General features: G+C 31.9%; 1 protein-coding gene across 1 annotated transcript; it reads left to right on the forward strand.

The window, feature by feature from the left end:
* The first annotated feature begins 109 nt into the window (after window positions 1-109).
* Window positions 110-27,600, forward strand: LOC118199970 (proclotting enzyme-like). Its single transcript, XM_035371876.2, has 9 exons — window positions 110-446; window positions 3,742-3,871; window positions 5,471-5,703; window positions 7,535-8,048; window positions 10,466-10,539; window positions 14,791-14,918; window positions 20,812-21,071; window positions 23,715-23,878; window positions 27,011-27,600. The coding sequence occupies exons 2-9, from the start codon at window positions 3,808-3,810 to the stop codon at window positions 27,170-27,172; spliced, it is 1,599 nt and encodes a 532-aa protein (XP_035227767.1). The 5' UTR covers window positions 110-446; window positions 3,742-3,807; the 3' UTR covers window positions 27,173-27,600.

The raw sequence follows: 27,600 nt of genomic DNA on the forward strand, positions 1-27,600 counted from the left end.
GTCAGCGTAGCTAGTTAGTGCGTCGGCTGATTTGCCACAGGGAAAATAAAAGTCGCGCGAGTTGCACGCAGAATGAAAATTTGCCTTCATTAAGAATCCAAGGAAAAAAAAAAAATATCTATGCGCAGAAATACCTGCAGCTCAAACGACTTACTACAAGAGGAAAGTCCGAGTTCCTGCCGATTATATTATTTTTTATTTTCTTCTGTTGACGTTCAACTTTCTTACATTACCAAAGTACCTCAAGGTCATAGCATCCTTTACGTCGCCAGAGAGCAATTAAGAATCCCGAAACCAGAAAAAAGAGAAACGAAAACAAAGAACAAAATACTGGGCTAGAATTCGCTCCTATTTGAAGACTCGTTTCAATGGCTGCTGCGGAACTTTGAGTGGAGGACGTCTGATGTATATACAAAATACCTTTTAAGATCTCCGTGCTTTAAGAGGTAAGATTTTCCTTATTTTCTTCATCGTAGAATTGGCTCTTTTTGTGTCAGTTCAGACTTTTATGTAAATAGTATTTTCATAATAGATTATTCGTTAAGAATCCAATGTTCTGATCTCTTGCAAGGTTCATTAAACGGTTAAAATGACTACGATACTCAAGATAGAACTGAGTTTTCCATCAGTTATTCCAACTGTATTTTTAAAAATTGCCGTTTAATAAACTCATGAACTGGTTTTATATTTGAAGATTACATTTTGTTCTAACTATAGCAACCATTGTCTAAATTATTCCAGGGATATTTTTTCGTATTCACCTATTTTAAGTTTCATAAAGAAGATTTTAAGGCTTGTGAAAGAAAATTTTTGTAAAGTCGAGGTTGCCAACGTTAAGCCGCGTGTTGTACTGTAACATTCGCAATACAATGATCATATATATTTTCCGAAATTTGCAGGAATAAAAATAAATCGAACATAGGCATTAGTATAGACATTGGTAATATACCTCAAAAGCTTTTTTTATCGCATTGTTTTGCATAAGTAACCTGCAAACATTTACATAAAAAGTTACTTTTTTAGAATATATATAATTTAACAATCTTTCTGATAAAGTAGAGAGAAAGAATAATTTACAGTGCTTGAATATATTTTATTTTTAGGGATGTTACTTATAATTAAAGGTATATGTTAACCTTTTCCTATATCTTTTTACCATCCTTGACTGGAATTAAGATAGTCATAAATAATTGCATGATTTAATATGCTTTACTCCAAGATTTCTCAACCAAGAGGTAGTTCCCGTCTGGGGGGGGGATTTTATAGTTTCAAGGGAAGAATACGGTTAGCCTAAATTCATCTGTTAAGTATTTAGTTTTATTTTATGACTATAAAAAAACGACAGAAGATCTTTAAGTGCCTTTCATTAATTAGAAAAGCTTGTTGCTTTACGGCAAGTTTAAATATTTAAAAACAATAGACGCACTTTTTAAAAAGAAAAAAAGAATCTGAAATGTTACGGATTTTAAATTACGTCCAAAGGGGCGTTTTTATAACGTTTTGTGTGTTACCTTTATTTATTAAATATCATGTTCTTTGCACTTAAACCATAAATTTAGTTCAATAGCAATGTCGCAAAATAATTTTAAAATGAGCATATCTTTAGAATTTCTGGTACAAAGTCCCCCTCGCTGGAGATAAATGTTTTTTCTCCGTATAGTGTTGCCATTGCTCGCTTTGAAATCGTTTACTTTGTTAATCAAAAATTTGTTTAAGTGTTATAAAATAGGAAATCAATAATAAAACAAATTTCAAACTCAAATTAGGGCTTCCACATGCCCATATTCTGTGGAAGATTACGTTATTCAAAATTTGATGGCTCTAGGTACCGTTGTTTTATCCCAAGCGAGAAACATACATACATTTATGCAGATTCTTCATTATTTAATTTTTTTAATATAATACAGGGCTCTAATAGTTGGTGGCAACAATTTGAAAAGTGAATCAACGTTTGTAGTAAATCAGCGCAAAATGCCAAATCGAAATTTATAGTCCTTCTGGGCAAATTCCCCCTTTGGACTAAAATTCTCAGTACTTTCAGAGTAAAAAATGTGTTTTTTGCGCGCTTTTTAAAAGAGTATACAAAGTTTAACAGGTTAATTACATATGAAACTGAAAACGTTTGTCAATATTTTTCATGGTGAAGGTCTATGGATATAAAAATTTGTTAATATATCACAAGATGTTTTGAATTAGTTTTTATATTCATATGCTATTCTTTCATGTTTTATATTCAAAATGCAGTTAACTTTTAAACGCATGCAATCACTAATCAATTTTGAATAAGCTGTTTGTTTTTCGTATTATTTGCTCACATTTTCAATAAATTTTGCGAAAAGGAAAAACTGCAGGAATCTACCAGTAAACTGGTTTACAATGATAATTTTGCCGAAATACGAGTAATTGAAAAAGGCGGCAAATATGCAGATCTTAGTTTCCTGTTACAAGGAAACTTTCTTTCAAATGCCATTATAATTAAAATACAAGGTAAGTATGTCGTTAATATACAAACTTGTAAGCTGTTTTTAGATTTTAGAAACTAGGAATAGTCGAACTTCAGGGAATAATAAGGCTGTAAAATGAAACGTAAGTGCACGTTTTGGCCAAACGTTCTACAGTTGTGATGTCCAAGAGCAAAGGACATCGTCGCGAAGAAGCTGGTGTCCTCTGTTCGGTATCTTGGTCTCATATGACGAAACCTGACAGATTCTTGTCTTTGATGACAAAGAATACCTCTGATAGTTTACTTCGACTAAAGAATTCTTTTGACATTTGGTGATTTTTTTCGATTTCCGTTAGGGCACATTGCCGTTTTGTTTAAGAAACATAACAAGAAACCCCATGTTCATTATCTATATTATCTTCACTATCTATTATTCAAAAAATTGGTAGACTATTTGTTATTCAATGGGATAACTTGGTACATGTCGTCCTTTATTTTATTTAGATTCCAAAATATTGAACCAAAGACATAACGCTGAAAGTAGGAGTTAAAGAAGAGTCTCTGCCACTGTCAAGATAAAACTGTCAGATGACTTATTGCCTCGTCTGATTCTTATTTCCTATTTATATTTGGAGGAATACCAATTCCACTTTTTATCTTGTATAATCAATGTCAGTTTCAACTTGCCATACTACATACTCAACAAGATTAAGATTTGGTATACACAGATAGTATTTAAAATTATTGCAATTTCAGGATATTATTGGATTTTCATCGGAGATTACTTTCTCTCTATAAAAAGGTCTACTAGCCATGATACAATTCGGAAATGCATTTTAGTGGAAAATACGGAATTCATTCAGTAGAAAATAGGAAACAATTTCATTGGCCGTAGATCAACGGGATTATTTCCTAAATTCTAAACACTCCTTATACACCTACCAAGAAAAAGCTGTGATTTAACAGAGTTCTTTTATTTGCAAATAGTAATATTGTAGACTTTGTGATCTCCCGAAAAAGGGGAACATGATATGATCTTGCAAAACAGTGGAATTACAAGAATTATTACGAATAAACCTACATAAAATTTAATGACGGTAATTCGTTACTTTTACGTAGCATCAGATTTATTTTCAAATTTTTAGGTTATGTAAATGAATTGTTCAAAGAGTTGAGTTAGAAATAAAAATGGCAATAATTAATGAAAACAGCTAATAATTAAGAGTTAGCATAACATCAATTTAAAGATTGTCATAAGTAGAAGTTTATCGAACTTTATTTTCTTAATTTTTATTTAGGAAATGTGACGGAAGTAAGGAGGGAGCTGAATAAACGACATGAGGTGTTGCAGTTGAAAGACAGTAATGGGAGATATGAATCTCAGGCTTATCGTTTTGGTTTCTGTCCTTATTCTGTTAGAAATAACAGGTAAGTCAAAAGAAAGCTAAGTCAAATGTCACGCAAAGGAGAGAATATGAAGAAATTACTTCGGAAGTTGCAGTATTAACAAATTTGTACAAACGGCAACTTTTCAGGCAGAAAACGAAGGTCATAACATTTAGACATGCAATACTTGAGAACGTCAAATTAGAAAACATGCTAAGAGTATTTTGTTTTGCTAAACGCTTCTACTGCGCATTTTCAGTCTGTGTAAAAAATACAGAGGATGAAGAAAATTTGCTAGACTGTTTCTTTTATTTATTCTATTCAAAAACCAAGATTTAAAAGAAAATGTCACACCTACAATTTTGTTATTTATTTTCTTCTTGCTACATCAAACAAAATACGAGAATATAATAGCATTTTTGTTGATGAATCCAAACATACGTACTGAATATTACTATCGTAGAACCGCCTTTTTCGTGATATAGATTTAAGCTTATATGAGTAGGCGTAAATTATGTGTTACATCGAGAAAGGTAGTCATGTAAAGGTCAAAGCCATGCAGGGTTCCTCTACTAATTTAGCTAATTTGTACCTTTCCAAGACTGTCAGTTTGTAGAGACATTAGCTTATTTTGAAGCAGGAGAGATGATAAATAAGCAACGACTTCACCGGGAGTCGAAGCGCGGACCTCTGGAATATACGCCCAGCGTGCAGACCACTACAATACGAAGGCACGCTAAGAAGGCGGGAGAATTACCTTATATACTCCCCCTTTTAAAGGGTGTTTGGGATTGGACCCAATCGCCAAATCCTGGGTGGGGAGAATCATCATCCACTACCCTTTTCGTTCGTATTGGCGTATTTACGTATTGGCGGGTTTTGAAATTTTGCATTTTCTTAAAGCAATAATAACGTAAAATATGGCTTACGGATCTAAAAATAACAGATATGAGTAAAAAATATAAAGCAAAGAAAGATATTTGAAAGAATGAACGATTCACCTTTTTTTCTGTTAATGCACTAAGAAAGTGAAAGGAAAATAAGTTACCATAATTAAGAATTTCTCCCAGTGGACTATTTTTGGCGCAAACTGAAAAATGTGCATCCAGATAAATTTTCGAATTTCTCAGTAAATTTCGAAATTTAATATTTAGGCCAAATTTGAGTCGTAGAAAAAGATATACATTTTATCCGTAGAATCGAAATATGGAAAAAGATATACATTATTTCAGAAAAAGTCTGATTTTTTGACAAAATACTCATATTAGAACAATCCTAGAAATCTAATGAAATCATGCTCTCCAGAAATGAAAAACGCAAGTTAAATTTCATCCGTCTCCCCACTCTAGTAGAACGGGATATATTAAATTGTCCCTTTTTTGTGTAGAGTGTGGGTATTGATATCAAGTAGATTAATATCAAAATTAATGTCAAACTCTAATCCACATTTTAAAGAAATGTCTCCAGTTTCAATAGTGTTAACATTGTTTTGCCCAATCTCTCGTGTGTTATAAGTATTTGAAACAAATTAACAACAAAGTACTATCAATGACTTTCCCATGTATACATAACAATACTGAAATAATGTATGACTGTAAATTACATTACAATCAAAATTTTAAATGCGTTATTTCTTCGCAGTAAACGGGAGCCCTCAATTCACCAGATGCAAGGCAATGAGTGGACATGCTGGCCTCTGCGTCGCTGATCGCTTCTGCAGAGTTCGGTCTATAAAACTTGTTCCGTGCGTTACGGATGACCCGTTTTTGTATTGCTGTCCATTTCCCGCCAACGATACAGTTTGGAGTTTGGAAGATAAAGATTCTCCGCCCATCATCTTCCCCAATGAAGCTTCCCTTTCTGGGAAACCAATAGTAAGTCCATTCATTCCAAGTCTCATAAGCAATCAAAACTTCGATCTCTACATAAAAACTACATTTAGTGATAATATTTATGGAATTATAATTCTTAAAGTTTCGGCACAAAGGATATATCAGTTGTGCTGAAAACGTCATTCGGAATAAAATCATGCATGGAATATAGTCACAGTACATCATGGGAGAAGCCAAAAGGTAAGAAAATAACTGTCAAAATAGTATTTGAGCTTTGAAAAGACAAATGGAGTTGCGTCTGGCATCCAGATTCATTTTAAAGGATGACATATCTTTTCAGGGGCCGAAACTTGATGTTCACTTTAGACTAGGTTTCGCTTCAGCATCGTTGGTCGTTGTGAGTTCCCTTACTCTGGATGTAGCGTGATAGACACTGCAAGATATACGTAGTGAGTTATCTAACTTCGAGCGTAGCATAATAGCCAGAAAAACGTTGTGAGCTCCCTTACGTAGCTGTGGCTAGAGACGCGTCGTGAGCTATCTGACTTTAAACGTAGCATGAAAATCCGTGCGAAAGACACATTATATGATATCGATGATAGCGCAGAGATTTTGTTCGCGTAGTTTCTGCAATGTCACACTGATGACATTACCTACGCTTAAGTCAGCGATTAGGCTGGCAATGGACACTTACAATGCTCATCGATTGCCACTAACATGAACCGCCAACAAACGCATTTAATGAAATCATTACAAATATCATTGAAAGACCAAACACAGAACGTTAAAAGAAGAACTCTCTTTTGCCTTCTGTATTTCATAGAAATATAGAAGACATTAGCTGCACTATTTATGCAACAAAGCGTTTACAAGTTTACTTCAATATACATATGGCTATTTAAATCCTGTACTTAAGCAAAACGTAGTTTTTGTTGAAGGAAGTGAATGACAGCTTTTGTTTATGTTTAATTTATAAAGGCTTAATATGAAAGTTATGAATTTATAATTTTAGCCCTAAATTTGCATGAGCAGATGGATTGTATAACTAACATTAAATACCAAAGTACAACTACGATATATATTAGTATTTTTATGTAAAACATCGTTATGTTATTTTCGCAGTGATCTGACACATAATAAGCGATGGAAATTCAGTCGCAGGAATTTATATTATTTTTTGCTGCATGACAAATGGGAGGTTTCATATGCTCCTTTAATAACTGAGACTAAAAAATTAAAATACCATTAAATTAAGTAGTTTAAATACGAGCAACCTGCCGTCAAATTAATAAAAGTTCTAATTGCTCTTGAGAGAGATGCTGTATTTAAAATTAGTACCAGTTGTATGCTTAGCGGATGTTTTATAATCAGAGCCTTTATGTATGCCTACATATATCATAACATAATATTGATTCTGCAAAGTTTTAGTACTAAGTTCGTACAAAACCGAAAGCTGAAGAAAACGCTTTTTACTTCTTAACCTTCGTATACAATATTTGTAAGTCTATGCAGTGCTTGGCACATTGATACATCTGCTTGATTCCTTAGTAAAACTCATGCTTTGGAATACCGTTTAACGTCTTCCTGACAGTTTTCTGTATCTAGTCAGTGAAAGTAGTCTGCAGGTGCCAAGTCTGATAAATAACAGGATGGTTGAGATTTAAGACACGTATCTTTCTACTAGGAACTGCTTGACTACAATGGAACTGTAAGACAGTGCATTATCATGCAACGAAACTAAGTCGATTGACTGAAAGCGTTTTCAGGCTTCACATGTTGAATTTGCTTCAGAAGGTTTTCTATTATATCTTTGTAAAATAAATTTCTCATTAATTAACCCTTTCCAATTAAAAATTTATTTTTTCCATTTTAGGATAATGATGATGCCCGAGAAGAAGGCTATGAATCGGACGAAATAGTTTTCCCTCAAGATGAAACAACAACCACTAAAACTACACACCGGCCCACTCGAAAGTTACTTCCTTTTCCCTTTTTAGGGCATACAACATCCTTACCGAACTTGGATAAGCAACCACAAAATTCTCGAACACAAGAACCTAAACGAATGCCTACGTCAAGGGAAAGAAATCCAAATGAAAATGTTTATATTGATGGAGAGCTAGAAGAAGGAGGACAAATACTGTTCGAACTATTCCCAAAACCTAAGACAACCACTCAAAGGCAGAGGATAACTACATTGAAAAATCAAGTTCCAACAAAACTAACTGTTACCTCAAGACCAGAAGTGTCTACATCTTCTAGACAAGACTATCCCACAACAAAATCGACCGTACAGCTTCCAGAAACAACTACTAAACTTACTCCAGATAAAATCACTTACGGCCCCTTTGACAGTATTGACACCAATAAGGCTTCTATAGAACCAGGTATTGTGGTACAGGTTTTGTTTTTGACATTTTCATTAGTACTAGTAATTATAGGCAATCATGAAATTAATTCACAGTGTGCTGCAAATGTGTGTTTTAGGCGTTTAAATGCCCGTATATATAATTTGCTCGGCGATGCAAGTTTCTTTCTAAAATTACTGCCTCACAGGAATTTGTTTGTATAGTGCGAATTTATTTCAGAGTTGATCTAAGCTACTGATCCAGTAATAAAAGTCATGTTCATTATATATTTTCTATCCAAGAGAACTCATCGCATGTACAAATAAACACTAATTTCGGTGGATATCTAAAGATAGTATAAACCTCGTTTGCCTAATCGAGTTATTTTCTGTATTTTCTATTTATTTGTGGAAAGTAAAAGTCCGAGTATCAACATGATTCATCAATCAATGCTCTGCAATGATGAAAACTTTCAGTGATAAGTAAGTTAATTTTAATTAATGATAGCATAAAGAAATTAAAATATAAAATTAAATGAAATAATAAAACAAATAGAACAGTACAAACAAGTCGAGAGTTATAGCTCGTCACTTCCATATGCAATATTGTTGTTTGTTGCCAATTAAATCGTCAGCAACATTGTTTGCTGTCCTATTCAAAACCATTATAGCTAGCATGGACACTGTCAACATGTTCCTGTCGCGCTGGTATGATGTTTCCCTGTGTAGACAGGTTGGTGTAAGCGCAGTAGTCGTGGGAAGAAACTTGCTCGAATACATGTTTCCTCGTGTAGACCAAGGCTGTTTGAAGCTTATCTAAACATTGTCACTTGACGCTATTGGTGCACTGAAGATGTATCGCTGAGCCTATTTCCTCGGTGTCTTTATGTGTATGTAGTTAGATTATGTAGTCTCGGTGTCTTTTCGTGTTATGTAGTTATTATATGTAGCTAGAATTTACTGCATTGCATTTCTATTTATCATTGTGTTTAAAGCAGCGGACTAGAAAAATCCTGTTCTTTGAAATATAAATACATGCCCTTGGTACTTACGTGTATTCGGCATTAAACTCCGTCCGCAATCGAATCTCCATCTTTAACCATTTCGTTACGCAATCAAAACCTTTTTTTTTTTTTTTTTTTTTTAAATTCTTGTGATATTTTTTTGTAATGTTTCTTATAGAATGTACACTAATGAACCTAGGATATCAATCTTCATCGTCATTATCCAATTTCAGGCAAGCAAGTAACTAAAAATCAGAAATTCACTTACGATAAGAAATTGCTTTTAGAATACTCATATTTCATATTTATTGTTTACCCAAACAATTTAAGGAGACTCAGTACTAGATGAAAATTGGGACATGTTTTTCTTGTTTATTAAAGCTGAAATTATTATTTTACACACTTGGCAAGGCAGGCTGTTTTCACATACAAATAAGTTTCTTGTAAAGTTATCGTCATTCTTTGATCAACAATTTTATTTTAATAAAAACAAACACAAGGTAAAATTTACCTGTAGAAACTATCTGTGATGTCACGAGTACAGAGATTCACTTACAATTCACAGTATATAATTTTGAGGCAATGCTAAAGTTTGTCATTAATGCTTTTCAATTTTGCAGTATAAGATACGGTTATAGAAAGAGATGTATTCACATTTCAAAAGTAAAATGCTTTTAAAAATATTTTGACGAGTCAACGAGACGTTAGCCAGACTATAGAATTTATATGAGAGCTTAAGAATCAATGATCAGTCTTTGACCATAGTGACAAGAACAGCCTTTTTCTGTCCATTTTTGAAACTTCGTGTCTTTAGGATGTTTACTGGACTATTCATTTGACACTTGGCTAATAAATTCGAGAATATTTATACATAACTATAATCGCTTGTTGTTAACTTGATCGCTTGTCGTTAACTTGATCGCTTGTTGTTAACTTTATCGCTTGTTGTTAACTTGATCGCTTGTTCGGTAACATAAGAAAAGGGATATCTAACATAAACAACATTTTGTAATTCGTGTTAACTACATATATTTTTTAAATGCCATAGAAAACAAAAATATAAAATTACAAAATATCAAAAATTTTATGCTAATCAATGAACTTAAATATGTTTAAACTAACATAGCTTAAAAATACTTATTTAGAAAATCACCTTTGGTTTTAATTATTCACGAATATCACTCGCAAATCACAAGATCATTCATTCGAATTAGACGTTGAATTTTAACAGTTGTTAAGATGGTTTTTTATAGGAAAAAAAAGTATATTTATACTTCTGGAAGGGCGAATAAACGTTGTTGACCTCTAGTTGAAAGTATCGTATGTTTTTCTCTCTTATGTTTGTTTTCATGTTATTCGTTTGAACAGTGTTTTACTCGGCTGTTTGTATAGAATATATTTGTGGATTAGAATTCAAAGAACTAAAATATTTATGTATTTCTTTCTCCTATAGCTTGCGGACAAGCCCCATTTTCGCCTTTAATTGCCGGAGGTACTGAGTCAAAGTCAAAACAATGGCCCTGGATGGTACGAATCAGTTTTATGTTAAAAATTATTCATACAAATGTAATACAGATCCTTGTAAGATATAATGACAAATTTAACATATTGTATGACTTAGCACACCACTTAACAAGTTAAAATATCTTAGTATGTAAGGTTAAACCTAATTTCCTACATAATTCTTAAAAATATTCTTTATGTAACCTTCTGTGTTTCCGAGGACCTTATCATGTTCTCACTTAATGAAAAGTGTAGAATTCTATGAAGCACTGATAAAAACTAAAATTAAACTAACAGTTTATTAACCTTATGTCTTTTAAGTACAACCAAAAGTAATACAAAACTCAACCATTGCTTAATATGTATGACACAACAAATATATTTAATATCTGCATAGCATAGCGCCAGCTAATTGCGATCTCTAACCGTAAACGTTTACTCACTAATTAAATACCATATAATTTACCTTCTGGTGACATTGATGGAAGAAACAGAAATAATAGGAGAGATTTAATATAAAATTAAAAGTGTTCTGGATTGTCTCCTTTTTATTGATTTAGATACTTATATACTTATCATTTTTCCTTTATTTACAACAAATTGGGGGTTTCTAAAACTCAAGAGCTAGTGTCTTCCGAACAACGTTGTATACATTTTCGTGTAACACTAACGTAGCACTCAGTTATGAATATTACGAAGCACTCTTTTTTTTGTTTCTTAGGAAAGTGGAAACGCATGTTTTCTGTCTCTAAAAGTGCGTAATATTTTGCTATAAAATCAGACACCCATCCAACATTGAATTTCTCATATTTTTGAATATGTTTCTGTACTACATTTATATTCAAACACCTCTAGTATTAAAATTATATTATTTCATTACTAGTTGCTGTTCTTCCCAGTGCGTAAACCTTTTCTTACAAACATTTCGTCAAACAAAAAATAAATGCATGTGATTATAGCATCCTTTTGCATACGACATGGAAATATAACTTCCTTAAAAATTTTGAAAACGTTTTTCAAGTTGTATAGTTAGGGTTGGCAAAATTCTTCCGCAGAGGTATGTACTGCTGGAAAAATGAGCTAGAAGAAATAGATTTCTTCCATTAAAGGTGGAAGAAGCTAATTTTTGAACTTGTTTCATATTTATGCTATTATATCTAGATTTTCTCATATGTAGCACTTATTTTAATTACATAAATATTTTAATTCTGTATAATAGCCTCATTTCAATGTATGCAGTGATATACTATATTTAATTAAATGTATAAATTCAGTAAATTTATAATCATATTCACCATAATAAAAATTAATTAACACAAAAAGTGTTTTAGTTGTAAAATTAAACAGAACTATTGTAAAATCTCATAAAGTACCAGGATTGTGTAAAATTCAAATTCGTGCAAAATTATCACAACGAAAAGTGCAAAATATAATAAAATCAAATGAATTTTACATATCCTGGAAGACTTTATAAGTGGATGGTGTAGGGAGAGGAGTAATAGAAAAAGGCTTATTCTGAACTCACAAATATACAAAATTAATCTTAAATCAGAAGAACATAAATTAGCACAGTATGAGTGTAATGTCAATTCATCTGCTCAACGTCTACAGGCTGGAATAATAAAGGTAACTTGCTCAGATACAAACGTAATTAAATGTTATACAAAAATGAAATGAAAGAAAACTTGGAAAAGTAGTACAAAGCACAACTTAAAATTTATTAATTTTTTATGAAACGTATTATGTTTAACAAAAATACAAGTAAATAAAACTTGCAATCTGCAAATAATTGAATCAGTAGCAAAATAATTTATAGATCTCAAACCAAGCTTTTGTATTGAGAACAATAAACACGATAATTGTTATAAAAAAATCCTAATAAAATTTTACAATCTTTAGGTTGTTTATTTACGGACAGAAATTACGTAGGTAAATTCAGAAATCTTTGAATAATAAAACTTGTCCAAATATATCAAAAGTCACATTATTGCATTTCTTTTTAAAACTACTCGTATTTTGAGAAACAAAATTCTTTAACTATTTTAGGAATTTTTATTCATTAAAAGTAAATATATTATAATTAAAAAGTCCCCTATTGTGATCATTAATCTGTTGTATTTACTTAATAAAGATGTGATAAATCAATATTAAAAAGTTGAGAGTTTTTGAAATAATTCCTGCAATTTACTTATGATGCTCCATTTTTAGAAATTCAGTTACAATCTTTTTAGGAAACAAGTGCGTACAGTGGTCTCCAATTATTTTAATTCACATTTAAAATATGTAACATTAATTAATATCATTTGCTATATTAAGGAATAAAAATTCTCAAATGAAATCCTGACATCGAAATTTCTTCCACTAAAACATTTGCCTTTTTGCTATATAATTTTCAATTAAAACTTTATACTAATTGTTATCCAGTTGCTATCTATTCAAACAAATTATTTAAAACTGTTGAATATCTGCAACAGTTTTAAATAATAACAATTTAAACGTCAAAGCAACATACATGAATTGAAACATAAGTTATACGTTGCATATGATTATGATTTATTAAATCCCTTCCCACCGTGTGAAAATTTCATAAATTTCGCATTACGAACTTTGAAATTTTATTTATAATCGTACTTTATTCAATTTGACTTGAAAATTTAATTAATATTATTAGTCTCAGTTGATAGACTTACAATTTTCATTAAAGTGCTTAAATCAACATGATTTTACACTTATTTAAAGAAACGAAAAGTTCAGTGGAAAGAGACATATGCGAGATGTATTAGCTTCATATTATAAGGTATTTATCCCGCCTTCTTACCGTGCCTTCGTGGTGTAGTGGCCTGCACGATGGGCGCGTATTCCAGAGGTCAGTGGTTAGATTCCCGGCGAAGGCGTTACTCATTTTTCCCGTCTCCTGATTTCAAAAAATCCCTAATGTATCTACAGTGGCGCCTGAACTAAATGGGTGTTGGATGATGACTCTCCACACACAGGATATGGAGATTAGGTCCTCTAAAACACCAGTCGCTCTTTAAAAGGGGGAGTATATAAGTTGTTTCTCCCGCTTTCCTAGCGTGTCTTCGTGGTGGAGTGGTCTGCATGCTGGGTGCGTATTCCAGAGGTCCGTGGTTCGATTCCTGGCGAAGGCGTTGCTCATTTTTCATTTCTCCTGCTTTCAAAAAATACCTAATGTCTCTACAGGGTATTTATATAATGAGACAGCTTATGACAGTTTCTGTTATACTAATAAGCCTTTACTAGCATGTCTTTTAAAATAAACGAAATGAAACCCCTTATTGATGATACTTGATGATCATTAAAAAGCCATGTTTGTAGTCACTTGCTTTAGTGATGCATTGGGGAGGACCAGTAATTCTGAGAACAGGCTTCAGTTCTTTGCGACAGCGTAATGGACTTTTCAAGAAATATTTTTCTCGAATTCCTAACATCACCATAAACTTGTAGGCATACATGATGTTACGGATTGAAAACATTTTCAAGAAATCCCTCCTCTAAGATCCTAATTTTACATTAACCTTTAAAATATTTTATTACGTTAAAACTACATTTGGTTAATAATACGCTTAAATTGATATAAGTTGTTTGTAAAAGATGATTGTAACAAACTTAGCTTTCTTTAAACCAAAAAACTTTCTCCTCTCACTTTGAGGTTGGATTTATTGGACGGATTTTACTTTTCTTCCCTTAAGTTTTGAACTTGGACTCTGCCACCGATAGACGTAAAAAATCAAAATAAACTATGCAGGGACTCTGCAACCGTTACGGCATAAGAATATGCAATCAATACCCACCTGTAATCTGATTATTTTTTGCCATTATTTTATGTTTTTGTAAATGCTTTTATGTATTTGTCAGCGTTCATAAATGAGATACGTTAAAGTTATTTGTCGAGTCATTATTATGGTAGGGAATGCACTTCCATGAATAATGGCTAAAAATGATCTTGAAACTAACAGAGTACTACAGTACAGAGGCTTCTTGCTAGTGCTTTATATTTTCCTAACTGGTCATTTTTATACTTCTGGTCGGAGTGAATACTTGTAGCGTGAATGAAAGGGAGCATAAATGGAAAGTATGCAGATGTTTTATTATAGAGATGAGAAATACGTAAATGTTTTGTAAATGTAACATGTAAATGTTTTGTTTCAGAGAAAATGTTTTATTTGAAATAACATTCTTTTTTTAACAGTAAAGTGTCACTGCATATGGGCAGTTTCTGAAATTCAAGATATTATTTTCCGTTTTTTTATCTAGGCAGCTATCTTTCAAAGATTTACAACTGCTCGACCAAACAAATTTCTTTGTGGAGGGTCATTGATCAGCACAAGATATATTCTGACAGCTGCTCACTGTTGTGTTAGTGGGCCGTCTTCTGTCGCTCTGTAAGTGCCATTTCATTTGCATTCTTACAGAGCTTATTTAAGACTAAGATGATTTTATTTATTCATCTCATGAATATTGTTATAAATTACTGTAATATTTTCTTCTTTTTATTGGATTGACTTGGCATTGTATATTATTTTATTTATTTAATTTTGAATTTATGGTTTTTAGAGTTAATTTTGTGTGTAGTTCAATTTATAGCCTCATGTTTAGTATAAAAATATTTATTTCTTGTATTGGGTTGTCAATGTTTCAGTTCTGAATTCAACGACGTTTAAATTGTTAAAATAGTTCAACTAGAATGCAAGATATGGGCAAAAACGTTCTGATGGGCCTTGACGGCATCTAGCAATTTATTGCCAACTTGGTGACTTTCTGCAAGTTTCCAGTAAACGTATTTTCGAAGCTTTAGGAATGATACCGTATTTACGCGAATCTAATGCGCATCGTTTTTGGCTAAATGTAGTATTCAAAATTGGGGTGCGCATTAGATTCGATGGCGCATTAGATTCGAGTGCAAAGTTCGCCGATGACCGTGAATTAACCCCGGCAGGAAAAATTAAGCGTGCTGCACCGCACATTGTTGCACTGAGTTTCTGCTGCCTGGAAAAGCATCGAAGCACCAAAGATTGTGAAATTTTTCAAGAAATGTTGCATGACAATGATGATGAGGAGGAGGAGGAGGAAAGAAGAAATGAATCTGCGGCTGACGAAAAGAGCTGCGAGGATTCCAGTGATGAAAACAGTGAATAAAGTGAACGTTTACTATTAATCACTAATTGTAGAAACTGTTAGCTAGATAGAAATGTTACGATTTATTTCATGTTCATATTTTACGATAGATACCGTATATACGGTAGTGGTAATTAACAATGATTGTTTCACATAACAATTGCCCACTAATAGGTTAATTCTGTGTTCTACTACTTTATGTATAAATCCATTGTTGTATAAAATATGGTATCTAAATTTAAATAAAATTATCATACCATTAATTGATAGTTTATATACAAATCCATTGTTGTATAAAATAAGATTCAATAAATTCCTCATATCATTGATGCGCATTACATTCGCCGACAAACAATATTTTTATTATTTAAAGTTTTAAAATGGGGATGCGCATTAGATTCGATGGCGCATTAGATTCGCATAAATACGATATTTCCCAGAGCTTCCAGAAGATCGGGCAACACCTTATCAATAAGCGCTAGGAGAAGTCTGTTGTTACTCAGATTTAAGAAATTGGCGGTTCAAACAGAATGAACTGCACTTTAGAGTTTATTCTGTGAGTGATGTTGAAAATTTACGATATTTCTCGTGTGGTAAGGATGATCTGCCTAATTTTCACGTTCTCCTAGAGCTGTTTATTGCTATTTATTTTGATTTATATTTTTTCAAATTATAATAGTAAATTTCCAGTTTTTCATACCCATCTAGAGTGACTATTTAAAGAAACTGAATAACTATTATTCATAATTATGCGGGAATTAAAAAGAAAATTTGAGTAGTTAACAAACATGATGTTATACTTTATAAGTAAGCAATCTGTTTCATCTAACTGCGAAAGAATCGTGACAATATAAAATTTTAAAAAGAAAATCATTTTGAACAGTTAAAGTAAAGTGGTCAATCTGCATTTATATGGATGTTCTGTAGTAGTGCTGGCATTAAATATATGTCGAGAAGACCCGCAGAAGTTTCAAGTCGAAATTTAAAAAGGAAAAAAAATTGACGATTAAATTTGATATTCAGCGAAGCTTCCAAGTGTCAGTAGCCAAATTCTCGTTTACAATAATTTTATTGAATGTGCTGTTTATCATTTCTGAAGAATTTGTCAGAAGGTTGATAATGAATTGTGTGTTATTTTTGTACTTCACCATTCTAAGGCAATTTATCCAAATAAACAAGTCCAAATAAAAAAACGACTATTACATTACAGTTAATGAGTCGTTACTTCTTGTCATAATATCTGCACTGCAAATGAATGAATAACCAGATATTAGAAATTCAATGAATAGAACGCCAATCATTCCGCTGGATGAAAGTCTGTAATGGAGTATAAAATACCAACAGAATTGTTCTTTATAAACTCGACAGCCGCATGAATTTACTAAAATACGGATCTAAGTAGTGCTGCGTTGTTTTCCATTGCGCTATTTTGGCGAATTCCGCAATCTTTTAATGTTTTGAGTCAGCGCATCAGTATAACTAACCTCGCAGTTTTAAAAAAATACATAACTAATTGCAAATCTGTAGAAAACAGGTTTCAAAATTTTAATCCTTTTTTTAAAATGCTACAAAAAAGAGAAATATCAGTCCTTCTTCTTAAAACTTAACCTAGCTTACTGAAGATGGGGGTTACGCAAAATCAAAGCAAAACTAGCGAAGATACGGATGCTTGTCTTTCTGGCATGTGACATTTAAAATATTGAATGGCTTTCGGGTATCGAAAAATTATATCAAAAATTGAGTAGTTTGCGGGTAGAAAAATATGATGGGAAAAATAAAATTTGTCCGCGAGGATTTTCTCAAAACTGAGACGGAACTGGGTGGAAGTTGTAGTGTCATCCATAAGGTGCCTAAGGCCGTCTAAGAAACTGGCCGGAATTTGCAGTGTCATGTATAAGGTGTTTAAGGCACAGTCGCAGTTCAGCAGGATGACAGTCGCAGTTCAGCAGGATAATATTCGTGGACTTGATCTAATATTACTGTCAAACAAGCAATATAAGTGATAGCAACATTAGCACATAAAATATCGTTACGAAATGCCCAGCTGCGGTAAGATAGCTTTCCTGCAAAGCGGGATTAGGGTTGCTAAAAAATGGCAAGGAAAGGTAGGCTTGCCAGATTTGACATGAAATCGCCCATTTGGTAATATGCCACATACGGAGCGAGAACATTTTAGAATGAATTCTTACCGGTTTTCCTAAAAATGTTCTCAAAAGGCACGTCAAAACCTATATCCTGCCTGTACGCAGAGTAGGAAAGTATCTAGAGCATGTTGAGTTTAGTAGTAGTGCCAATTCAGAGTGATCGAGTGAGTCTGGAACTCTACTTTAGTGCTTTGCCGTGAAACTGTCTTCCTCGTTACAGCCTGAGAGCCTGAAGGCTGTGTTGCAGATGGTTTCAGCGTGTTTTTCGTAGTTTTTCGATGTCTGTAACGCGTCTTTGGAACTGCCCTGTATAAGTCTGACGAATAAATTATGTTTTGAGTCTTTATTAAGTGTTGCCATCAATGCAATAATATAAACCAGGTTTGGAGCAAATTAGAGCAAAATATGCAACATGATAACAAAAAAGACTTCAGATGTCAACAAATCTTCAAATTTTCCGCAACTAAGAAGGCAAAGTGGAATTACAGACGAATGAATTAAAGATAAAAAATAGGTTGCATTGTTTTCTACTGCTTCTTCTGACCTTATAGTTAAGGTTGTAAATGATATTAAAAATGAAAAAAAAAAAAAAAAAGACTCATTGTAAGTAGATGACGTCAGTGATTTGGAGTGAACTGAATACACAGGTTTTCGCCCGATCTAGTATGAATACATAAATAAGGAAAACCAGCCTTCGCATTCAAATAGATAAAAAAAAAATAGCTGTGTGCAGAGAAATTAATGATAGGGTCCTTCAAGGAAATGAGACGCATTGTATTGCATTTATTTTCTTATGCTTTAAATAAATTAAAAGCTAGTTAAAGAATAATTAATGAAAGACAGGGTACTCGTGTGTTGTAAGAGAAATGACATTTTAGAACAGCTGTATTCTGTTCTGTAAGAGTATCACAGCATCATTCAAAATCCATTATGTTAGAACTCTCATAAATGTATTTTAATTACGCAACGGAGAATCTTAGAATGTCTAAATACATTTTCTTCGGGGCACTTAATTTTTAAATGTTTTTTAAATATCTTGAATCCTTTAAAACTCAGTAGAGTTAGAAATCGTTTCTAAGGTTACAAATATCATATAAAATTACTATTATTTTTAAATTATTGTTCGTAAATACTTTTATTAAACATATGCTATTTTTTATGTTTTCTTTATATAAAAGCCACACGAAGAAAATATGACAAATGCCGCCAGTTTGCCATATATATATAAATATATATACGCACACAGTTTCCAAAAAGCTCCTTATCCGGCCTTTATTTTAGCAATTGTTGTTTGAAGACGTACACTTATTGTTTCATAAATATTTTAAAGGACGTAAAAACCATATTTTGGAATTTTTAAATTTAAAAGAATTAATTTTATAAAATTTACGAAATATAACTTTTTATACTTTCCTATAGTCCCTATAATTCTATTTATGAAAATTTTGTACACGTTATAAGAAATAAAACATAAAAAAATGTGACTTCCATACTATAAAAATTTACCAAGAAATTGGATATTAAAGCCCTGCACAAATTGAAAAGCGAAATATTTACATGTACATATAACTAAAAACAGAATATCAGTTTAGGAAAACTTTCTGATTATAAGAGATAAAGTTAGGAGCATTTCTATGCAGAGAATTGTGAGAAATGTGTATCAATGTAAATGCTTTGAAAAGAGAGATCTTATTCACTATATTTTACAGAATTCGAGTTTTAGAAAATACTGACGAGCTTCATGTTGGCATGTAGCAATACTATTTGTATTAATTAAAAATGAAAAATATTTGTACTTTAAGGATTTTTTACGATTATCAGGTTATGACTGACGAAAATATTATTAACGCATTTTTAGACTTTTTAGATCTTATAATTTATTTATGTGAATGTTATTTCGGCATGTCAAATGTGACAAAATTATAAAATAAAGACACAAGTAAATCACGAGAAAATATAGGGGGATGTAAATTTTGCAGCACTAGTTTCGATGGCTTAACTAACCATCGAAACTAGTCCTGCAAAATTTACAAATATAGCGCTGATTCCTGCTGTTTGACTTCTTCAATAACACTGCTGGTCGAATGGAACAGACATAGCACATCTTAGAATTATGTTTAACAATAAAACTTATGAACGTATCCTTATGATTAACAGACTCCCTTAACTTAAAGCGTCTATTTTTAAAGTTACAAGTTACGTGGCACTGTCTTTTGAATATAACTAGACACTGTGCACCTTTGAAAAAAAATAGCATTACAAAGCTAATGCGTGAACTTTCATCTGTGCAGGCAATCAATATTACAAGTACTACCTGCTGTCACTGACTCAATCAGTTGTAGATTCTGGACTAATTAGGGCAGCATATTAAAATGCAATAGCTATTTTTCAAGGTTTCGCAAAGTATGTTTATTTCCATCGTACCTAGCACAATTGTGCACACTATCAAAATGTAACACTCTATGTAACTTGATACTGACCTCGTTCAATAAAAGCCGATTGATTTCCCGGCACAGCTCGGTTGTGCTGGCTGGTAGGTAGCAGTTTTTTTCCCGCGATAACGAAAGATAACAAACAGCAAAAAGAATATGTCATTCGATATATTCTGTTTGTTGTTTGTTATCTTTTGATATCCTATGTCAGAAGTTATCCATGGGGTTGAGTAGTATGTCCGAATTGCATACTTACTAATAAAAGCCGTGTTTTAACTGAAATTTGATTTAGGTGGACTTTTATTTGGGATACTCTGTATTTTACCCTTCTACATTTACACCGAAGTACTGTAAGTAGGTTACTTAAATTACTTAATGTGAAATATATTTGTAATAAATTGTTGTGCTAATTAACTACCTATATCAAAACATTTTAATATATTCTCATTAAAATCCCTGATGAATTTCCATCCATATGCATTATCCTTTTAAAAAGCCAATAAATATTGCATAATTAATCATTTTAATAACCTCTCATAAGTAAGTGTCCTTGTGTTGTAAAGCAAATTTGTTGTTTTCTTCAGTCCAGCCTCATCGTTTCTGGTTCGGATGGGCACAAACGTCGTTCACGAGGGCGATACCTTCTCCATAGCTAAAGTCAAAGTGCATTCCAACTTCTCATTCACTGGCCAATTCAATGATATTGCCTTGCTGAGGTTGACAGCTGATCTTCCTTCTTATACGGATCGCATAGCTCCTGTCTGTCTTCCTTATCCTACGTTATTAGACGCAGATTTGGTGGACCAAGAAGCAACAGTTGTTGGATGGGGAGCCTCATACTTAGGTCATTATTAACCCATTTTCTAAGTATTTATTTCCCAAAACTCGCTTATTTTAAATTGGTGCTTTTATTTTCAATGTCCGAATCTTTTCAACTAAAACTTTCTCTCTGCACTTAGGTTATTTGCAACATTCCTTTATGTTAATTAACCAGTTATTTTGTATTTTGGTTCTTTACAGTTTTCTCACTTCCGTTTTCTCGCCAGAATGCACATTTAGTTTGTGTGTACTTGAGGCAAAGTTTTTGCATTGTAAGAGCGAACGTATTCTGCCTCTCAAGACCACGCTACTAGGTTGCTAGATAAAATAAGATTTGTAGTCTTCGGCCTTGCATTATAATTGCCGACAGTATATATCCACACCAGCTAAGTTTTGAGACAACTTCAAGTCAAGTAATTTGTGTAACCTTTGGCTACTAGCTTAATTAAATTTAGCTTTGTTTTTGAACTTAGTGTTAACTTAAGTTATTCCACCGTAAGTTCTGGCTGAGCTTGTAAGCACCAGGTACACTATTTGTTCTTAGTTTTAAGTAAAAGGTCTTTTAAAGCTTCAATTGTTACAGTAGACTTAGCGATAATTCACTGTCAGTCTATCTAAAGTTAAATTACATTATCACAATTATAATTAAAGTTAAATTATCTAAAGTTATTATGCTTGAAAAAAAGATATCTAAACTTTATACATTTAACTTTAACATACATTAACTTTTCAATGGTACATTATATTACAAACAAAAACCAAATATTGAGATCCATTCTAACTAAATGCAAGAACGTAAGTTTGGATGTGTAAGTTTCTTTGCATCAGATTACATCACAGGTATTCATGATAGGAACCGTGAGTGACTTAATAGTTTCTATCAGATAGTCCGTTTGCTACTGTACCAGTACACCTCGCACAAAAAAAAAAAAAAAAAAAAACACTATAGCTTCCGTTTTTATAGGCCAATTGACGAAATTTAAAATGTGTTTTTCCGTGTCTCTAAGGCGAGACTTAGGATATTTATTAGTTTTATATATAGCATTGTTCTAACAAAGGTATTCTGACACAAAGTCGGATTTTTTCTGAAATGATATATCTGTTTTTTTCCATATTCCGATTCTACTACTCATTATGCCAAAGTTCGAAGATTTGTAAAAAATCGCACGAGAAGTTTTTAAAAAATTATCTCTCAAAAGCTAATTTTTTAAAAACTTCAAAAGCTTCTTAGTTTTAATTCAATTTGATATATATTTATTAATAACACTCTTTTTATTAAACTTGATTTCTTCTTTCTCAGTTCGGAATTTAGGTTCATTCCAAATAAATGTCTCAGTTATTTACTTATTTATTTTTAAACTTTATATTATTCAGTATTTTTGTTTAATTTTCGAAAACATATTTAATTGCAACCTACAAAAGTTTTACCATAACCTTAAAGTAGAATTTCTAGGCATACCTACAAAAAATTAGGTTTTATTCAAAATTTCCCGTGATATACATCAACATACATATTGGCACGTTTTCAAATTTGGCATATTTCTTATTAACGATAATAAAGCCAAACATGCTGAATAAAAGATGAAAGAATGAACTAAGCACCTTTTTTCCACTCGTGCACAATGAAAGGGAAAGGAAAATAAGTTAGCATAAATTAAGAATTTCGCCAAGTGAGTTATTATTGGTTCAAACTGAAAAAGAAAATCGCCAAGATACATGTTTAAATTTCTCGTTAATTTTCTCATCAAGTTTTACACAATTTAATATTTAGGCATAATTAGAATCCTAGAATTGAAATATGAAAAATAATAGCTATGTCATTTCAGAAAAAGTCTGATTTTGTGTCAAAATAACAAAGTTGAAACAATGCTTTATATAAATTTAATATATAATCTAAGTGCGCTTTCGAGACATAAAAAATGCAAGTTAAGTTTCATCACTCTGCCCAGTGTAATGGAAGATGTAGAACTGTCCTGTTTGTTTTCCAGAGTGAATATATTGTTGTATCTAGGATTTCTTTTGTAACTTTGGTGAAACTTTTGAAAATCTGGATTTTTTCATCTTCTGGATGCTACAAATCCAAAAACTGGCACTGCTTCTGAAAATTGCCAAATACAGAATATAAGCACAATATCTAATGCACAATCACAAGAAAAATCGAACGGAATTGCATCGGACAATGCCTCATAATTTTTATACGTGTATTATTTCCATCAACACTTCGAACAAGCTATTAACTTTTTACCATTTAAAGCAAAGTATAAACGAGGATAATTTTTCTTTCAGACGATTGTGGATGGAATGTTTATCTTTCTTTTCGTCAACTATGTAATTTTGAGACTTACGCTTGCTGTTCTGTTTATCTGGTACCCTTATCTTTTATCATATCTATCATTCACTGTGTACTTTGTTTCAAAATATACTGAAAGTCTTCCATATTATAAATCTAAATTATTTAATCATACTAATTATTCTAAATATTTGCATTTAGAAATACTAATTATTTTCGTAGACTGTAATCTTTTTGGCGCGATCTCATATTACTGTGTTGTATTTTGCATGTTATTGTTTCCTTCGTTTCTTAACATGATTTGTTTCCTGCAGAGTGTAAATGTTTAAAGGTTCATCACAGTTTTCTGAATAACCTGAGTTTTCGAACATTCCACAGGTGGAGAACATCAAGAGATGCTACACGAGGTGACTGTACCGATTGTATCAACCGATGATTGCGCCTTGGCATATTCTAGAATAAGAAGCGCTGCTTTTCTTGCCAGGGGCTCTACGCATGTGCTATGTGCTGGTCTCAAAGAAGGAGGGAAAGATTCGTGCAAAGTAATTATGGTTTTGCTATTTGTTTCTTATTAGTGTATTTACACTTCCAGAGATATTTGACTCTTAGCCCATATTTCTAAATCTTTTCTACCTTCAATCTTTAAATTACCATTTACATTAATAGTATAAGGTATTTTTCCCGTCTTCTTAGCATGCCTTCGTGGCGTAGTGGTCAGCACGCTCGACGCGTTTTCGAGAGGACCGTGGTTCGAGTCCCGGCGAGGACATTGTTCATTTTTCACATCATTCCCGTTTCCGAATAACCCGTTTCCGAATAATAATAATAGAGTATTTTAATTCTTAATATTATCACGTATGAACTGAAGAATTGTGAATAAGTCAGAGATAACATTGATAAAAAAGTGTATTTAACGTGACTTTCTGGTTTAAAAAAAATCTTTTTTTTATTACTAGTATGTGTTTTACTAGAATACTACATGCATGTCAATCGGTTTTTAACCGTAATGGAAATACCATCAGGAGGGGAAAAACTTTCGTTTCTATTAATATTACAAAAATAATACCTATTAAGTAAAGTAATAAAATAAGATATTAATAATAATAAAAAAGATGAAACAGGAAACTATCTCGTGCTTTATTTCTTTGTTATACATTATTATTACACATTACTTATTACAGAAAGAAGTAAATAATAAAGTACAAACTTGCTCCTTAATAAGAAAAAGTATCAAATTAGTGTCTAGCGATTGCTTATTAAAATTATTAATTAGTATTGATCATAATTATTTCTTAATTCATACTAATTTCGACATATACGAGACTACGACTAATACGAGACTATTAATATTAATACTCGATTAAGTACCAGTTATTTTTTTATATTTCAAAATTGTTATTTTTATGGCTTTAAAATAAAAGGATATGAATATATATTTACGTTTTTTAGAAAATGCATAACTGCAACAAAACTACCCAAATGTTGTGCTTTGACCAAGGAATAAAATTCCTAGCTATCGTTTGTCACAGCTATGAAATAATTGTGATGACTTCGTTGTTTAATAAGGCACCATTTAGCAAGACGAAACGAACATTTATTAGGAAAATATGATTCAAAGCATAATAGTAACTCAGAGCTCCCTCTTCCGAGGCTAACGTGCATTTCTCAATAAATACATTAACTCTTCTTGGCGAAGAGCTACATGCGCCAAGCACGCTCTGTTGATCGCCAAACAGTCGCCAGATATCACAATAATATACGAGCATATCAATAATCGGTTAGTGTAAAGTGCAGCTAACTTTTAAAACTTTAGAGACATTAGAACTTTAGAGACTTTACAAAACTTTTGAGAATTTATAAGAAGAAACGGTTCTCGTTCAGTGTTGTATACATACGTTACTGTTCTCATTTAATGCTACATAGATGTTTTACATAATGTTACATAGATAAATTCAGCAAACGCACAATTTATTTTCTCATTTTAATATCGAGCTAAAGTACTAATCTTCATTAATTTCTGCTACTAGTGAGGCTATTGTGTTAAAAATACCTTTAATGATCAGTGCACACACGCATTCATGTAGTCCTATTAAACTTTAAATAAAAGATTTCTAAAATCTTAATTCCGAGCAATCGGAGAGAAAAATTAAATTTATTTGTGAAGCTATCATCTACATAGGAGCTTTTAACAGAAAACTGAAAGAGAGTAAGCAAGACTAACTAACCACAGAAATGTAGAAAAAATGAAGCTATTGAAAAAAATAACCCAATGCTTGTTAAAATGAAGTAAATTCAGAAAAGACCATAAACAACAATGTCGACAAGTATGAAAAACATTTTAAATTATCAGAAACTACAGCCACTAAATTGAAGATTTGAATAACCAGAAACATAATTTCCTTAAAATGAATATCAGCTAACCATGAATGAAGCTCACAGAAGATATGTGAATTTTACCTCAATCTGAAGCACAAGATACTTAAAAGTTCTAGTTAACGATCCTAATTCCAATCCATCTTTGCCTTCGGGCTTTAAAGAAATTATGTTTTAGTTCTGGTTTCATCAACAGATGGCGCCACTAGCTTATTTTCTGTCCAGGTTTTCTTATCTTATCTGATCATTATAGCCTATCTCGTTCATTTGCGCTTTCGCAGCTGACGATGGTGGTTCGGTAAAACCATCGAAACTATTCCTGTGAAAATATGAAAATATAACGCTGATTTTTGCTGTTTGACTTCTGAATTAGTTAAAAGAAATTCAGAATTCACAATGATTTCACAATGATAAATGATAAATTCACAATGATAAATAATTTTTATTTATTTCACTTACAATTTTCTCATAAAGAGGTGGGTTTAGATAAATTTGTGTAATATTCAGATTGAGGAATGTATCCAACAAACTGTTTCATGGCTATACGAATTTAAACTATAGCTGGGTACCCATAATAGCAAAAGGCAACAAAGGGTATCATTTACTATCTAGACTACAATTCCGATCATGTGACGCCTTTTAATATAATAAATATATAAGTATTTGGAAAGAAATTTTAATGAAAAGGACTTCTTTCCGAGATGAATTAATGAAATAAAATAAGCATCCTCTTTATATAATCAAAATTACTCGAAACACCATTCATTAAATTATTTTAAACTGTTTTCGAATTTCTCGCATTTTACTAAGATTTTGAGAAAGCATGGATATCCGGGTATTGTAAAGGCTTTATGCTTAAACCAATGAAAAATGCCGTACGTAAATATTTTGAATAAAACACTAATGAGATGAATAATAATTGTATAGCTTGTGTAAGCATTTTAGAAGGATTTATTTCTCCCAGATTTCATTAACTACAAAACTGTTTGAAAAAGAAAATATTGGGATTAAATGAATTTTTTTCAGACCAAACATTATGAAATAAAATATAATTAAAAATGGTTACAGGCAAAAACATCGCCAGTAATAAATAAAAATAAAGTAATATTTTTTTTAACTTTATATTACAAATTATTTTCAAAAACTACTTATAGATATGAAAGAAATATTAATTCTTATGACTAAGTCAGCTGGCTATATTCAAAAAATAATTTTTAGTGAATTATTACGAACTAACATAAGAAAAAGGAATGAATGTGCTAAAATATGAAGTAATCTCTCTTTCTGTACTTTTATTTCAGAGTGATTCTGGAGGACCGTTGATGATTCAACTCAATAACGATCGCTGGACCATCATTGGAATTGTGTCATTCGGTTACAGATGCGCCGAACCCGGGTTTCCTGGAGTTTACACTAGTGTTCCTCATTACTTAGAATGGATCTACAGCAATACGCAAGACTGATTTGTGAATAATCGAACCGTTGACTGAATGAATTTATTCTATTAAAAACAACTTGAAAATGGGACTGCGACAGCCCATAATGTGTTATTGATGAGAACCTGAATTCAGAGCCTGGGATCGATATTCTTTGCATCAGGAAATCTTAAATCAGAGAAGCAACATTTTTTTTATTAAAACAAGTTTTCTAAAGAAATTCTTTTTTGTTTTATATTTTTGCACCACCTCTTGCAAACACACATAATTTTGTAAATTTGTTCTTGATTTAGTGTTTGATTTATATGTATACGAGGTATTTTCGTTTGTTACCTATATTAATGTATTTATAAAATAAGCTAAGGTTTCATATCAGTTATTGTTGTTATGTTCTAGACTGAACTAGGAATTCTAGACTGAACTTTAAAGTCATAATAAAAGATTTGGAATCACTA

Source organism: Stegodyphus dumicola, chromosome 7 (assembly GCF_044657685.1).
Source record: "Stegodyphus dumicola isolate Sdum_Otavi_A_Nest chromosome 7, ASM4465768v1".
NCBI lineage: Eukaryota > Metazoa > Arthropoda > Arachnida > Araneae > Eresidae > Stegodyphus > Stegodyphus dumicola.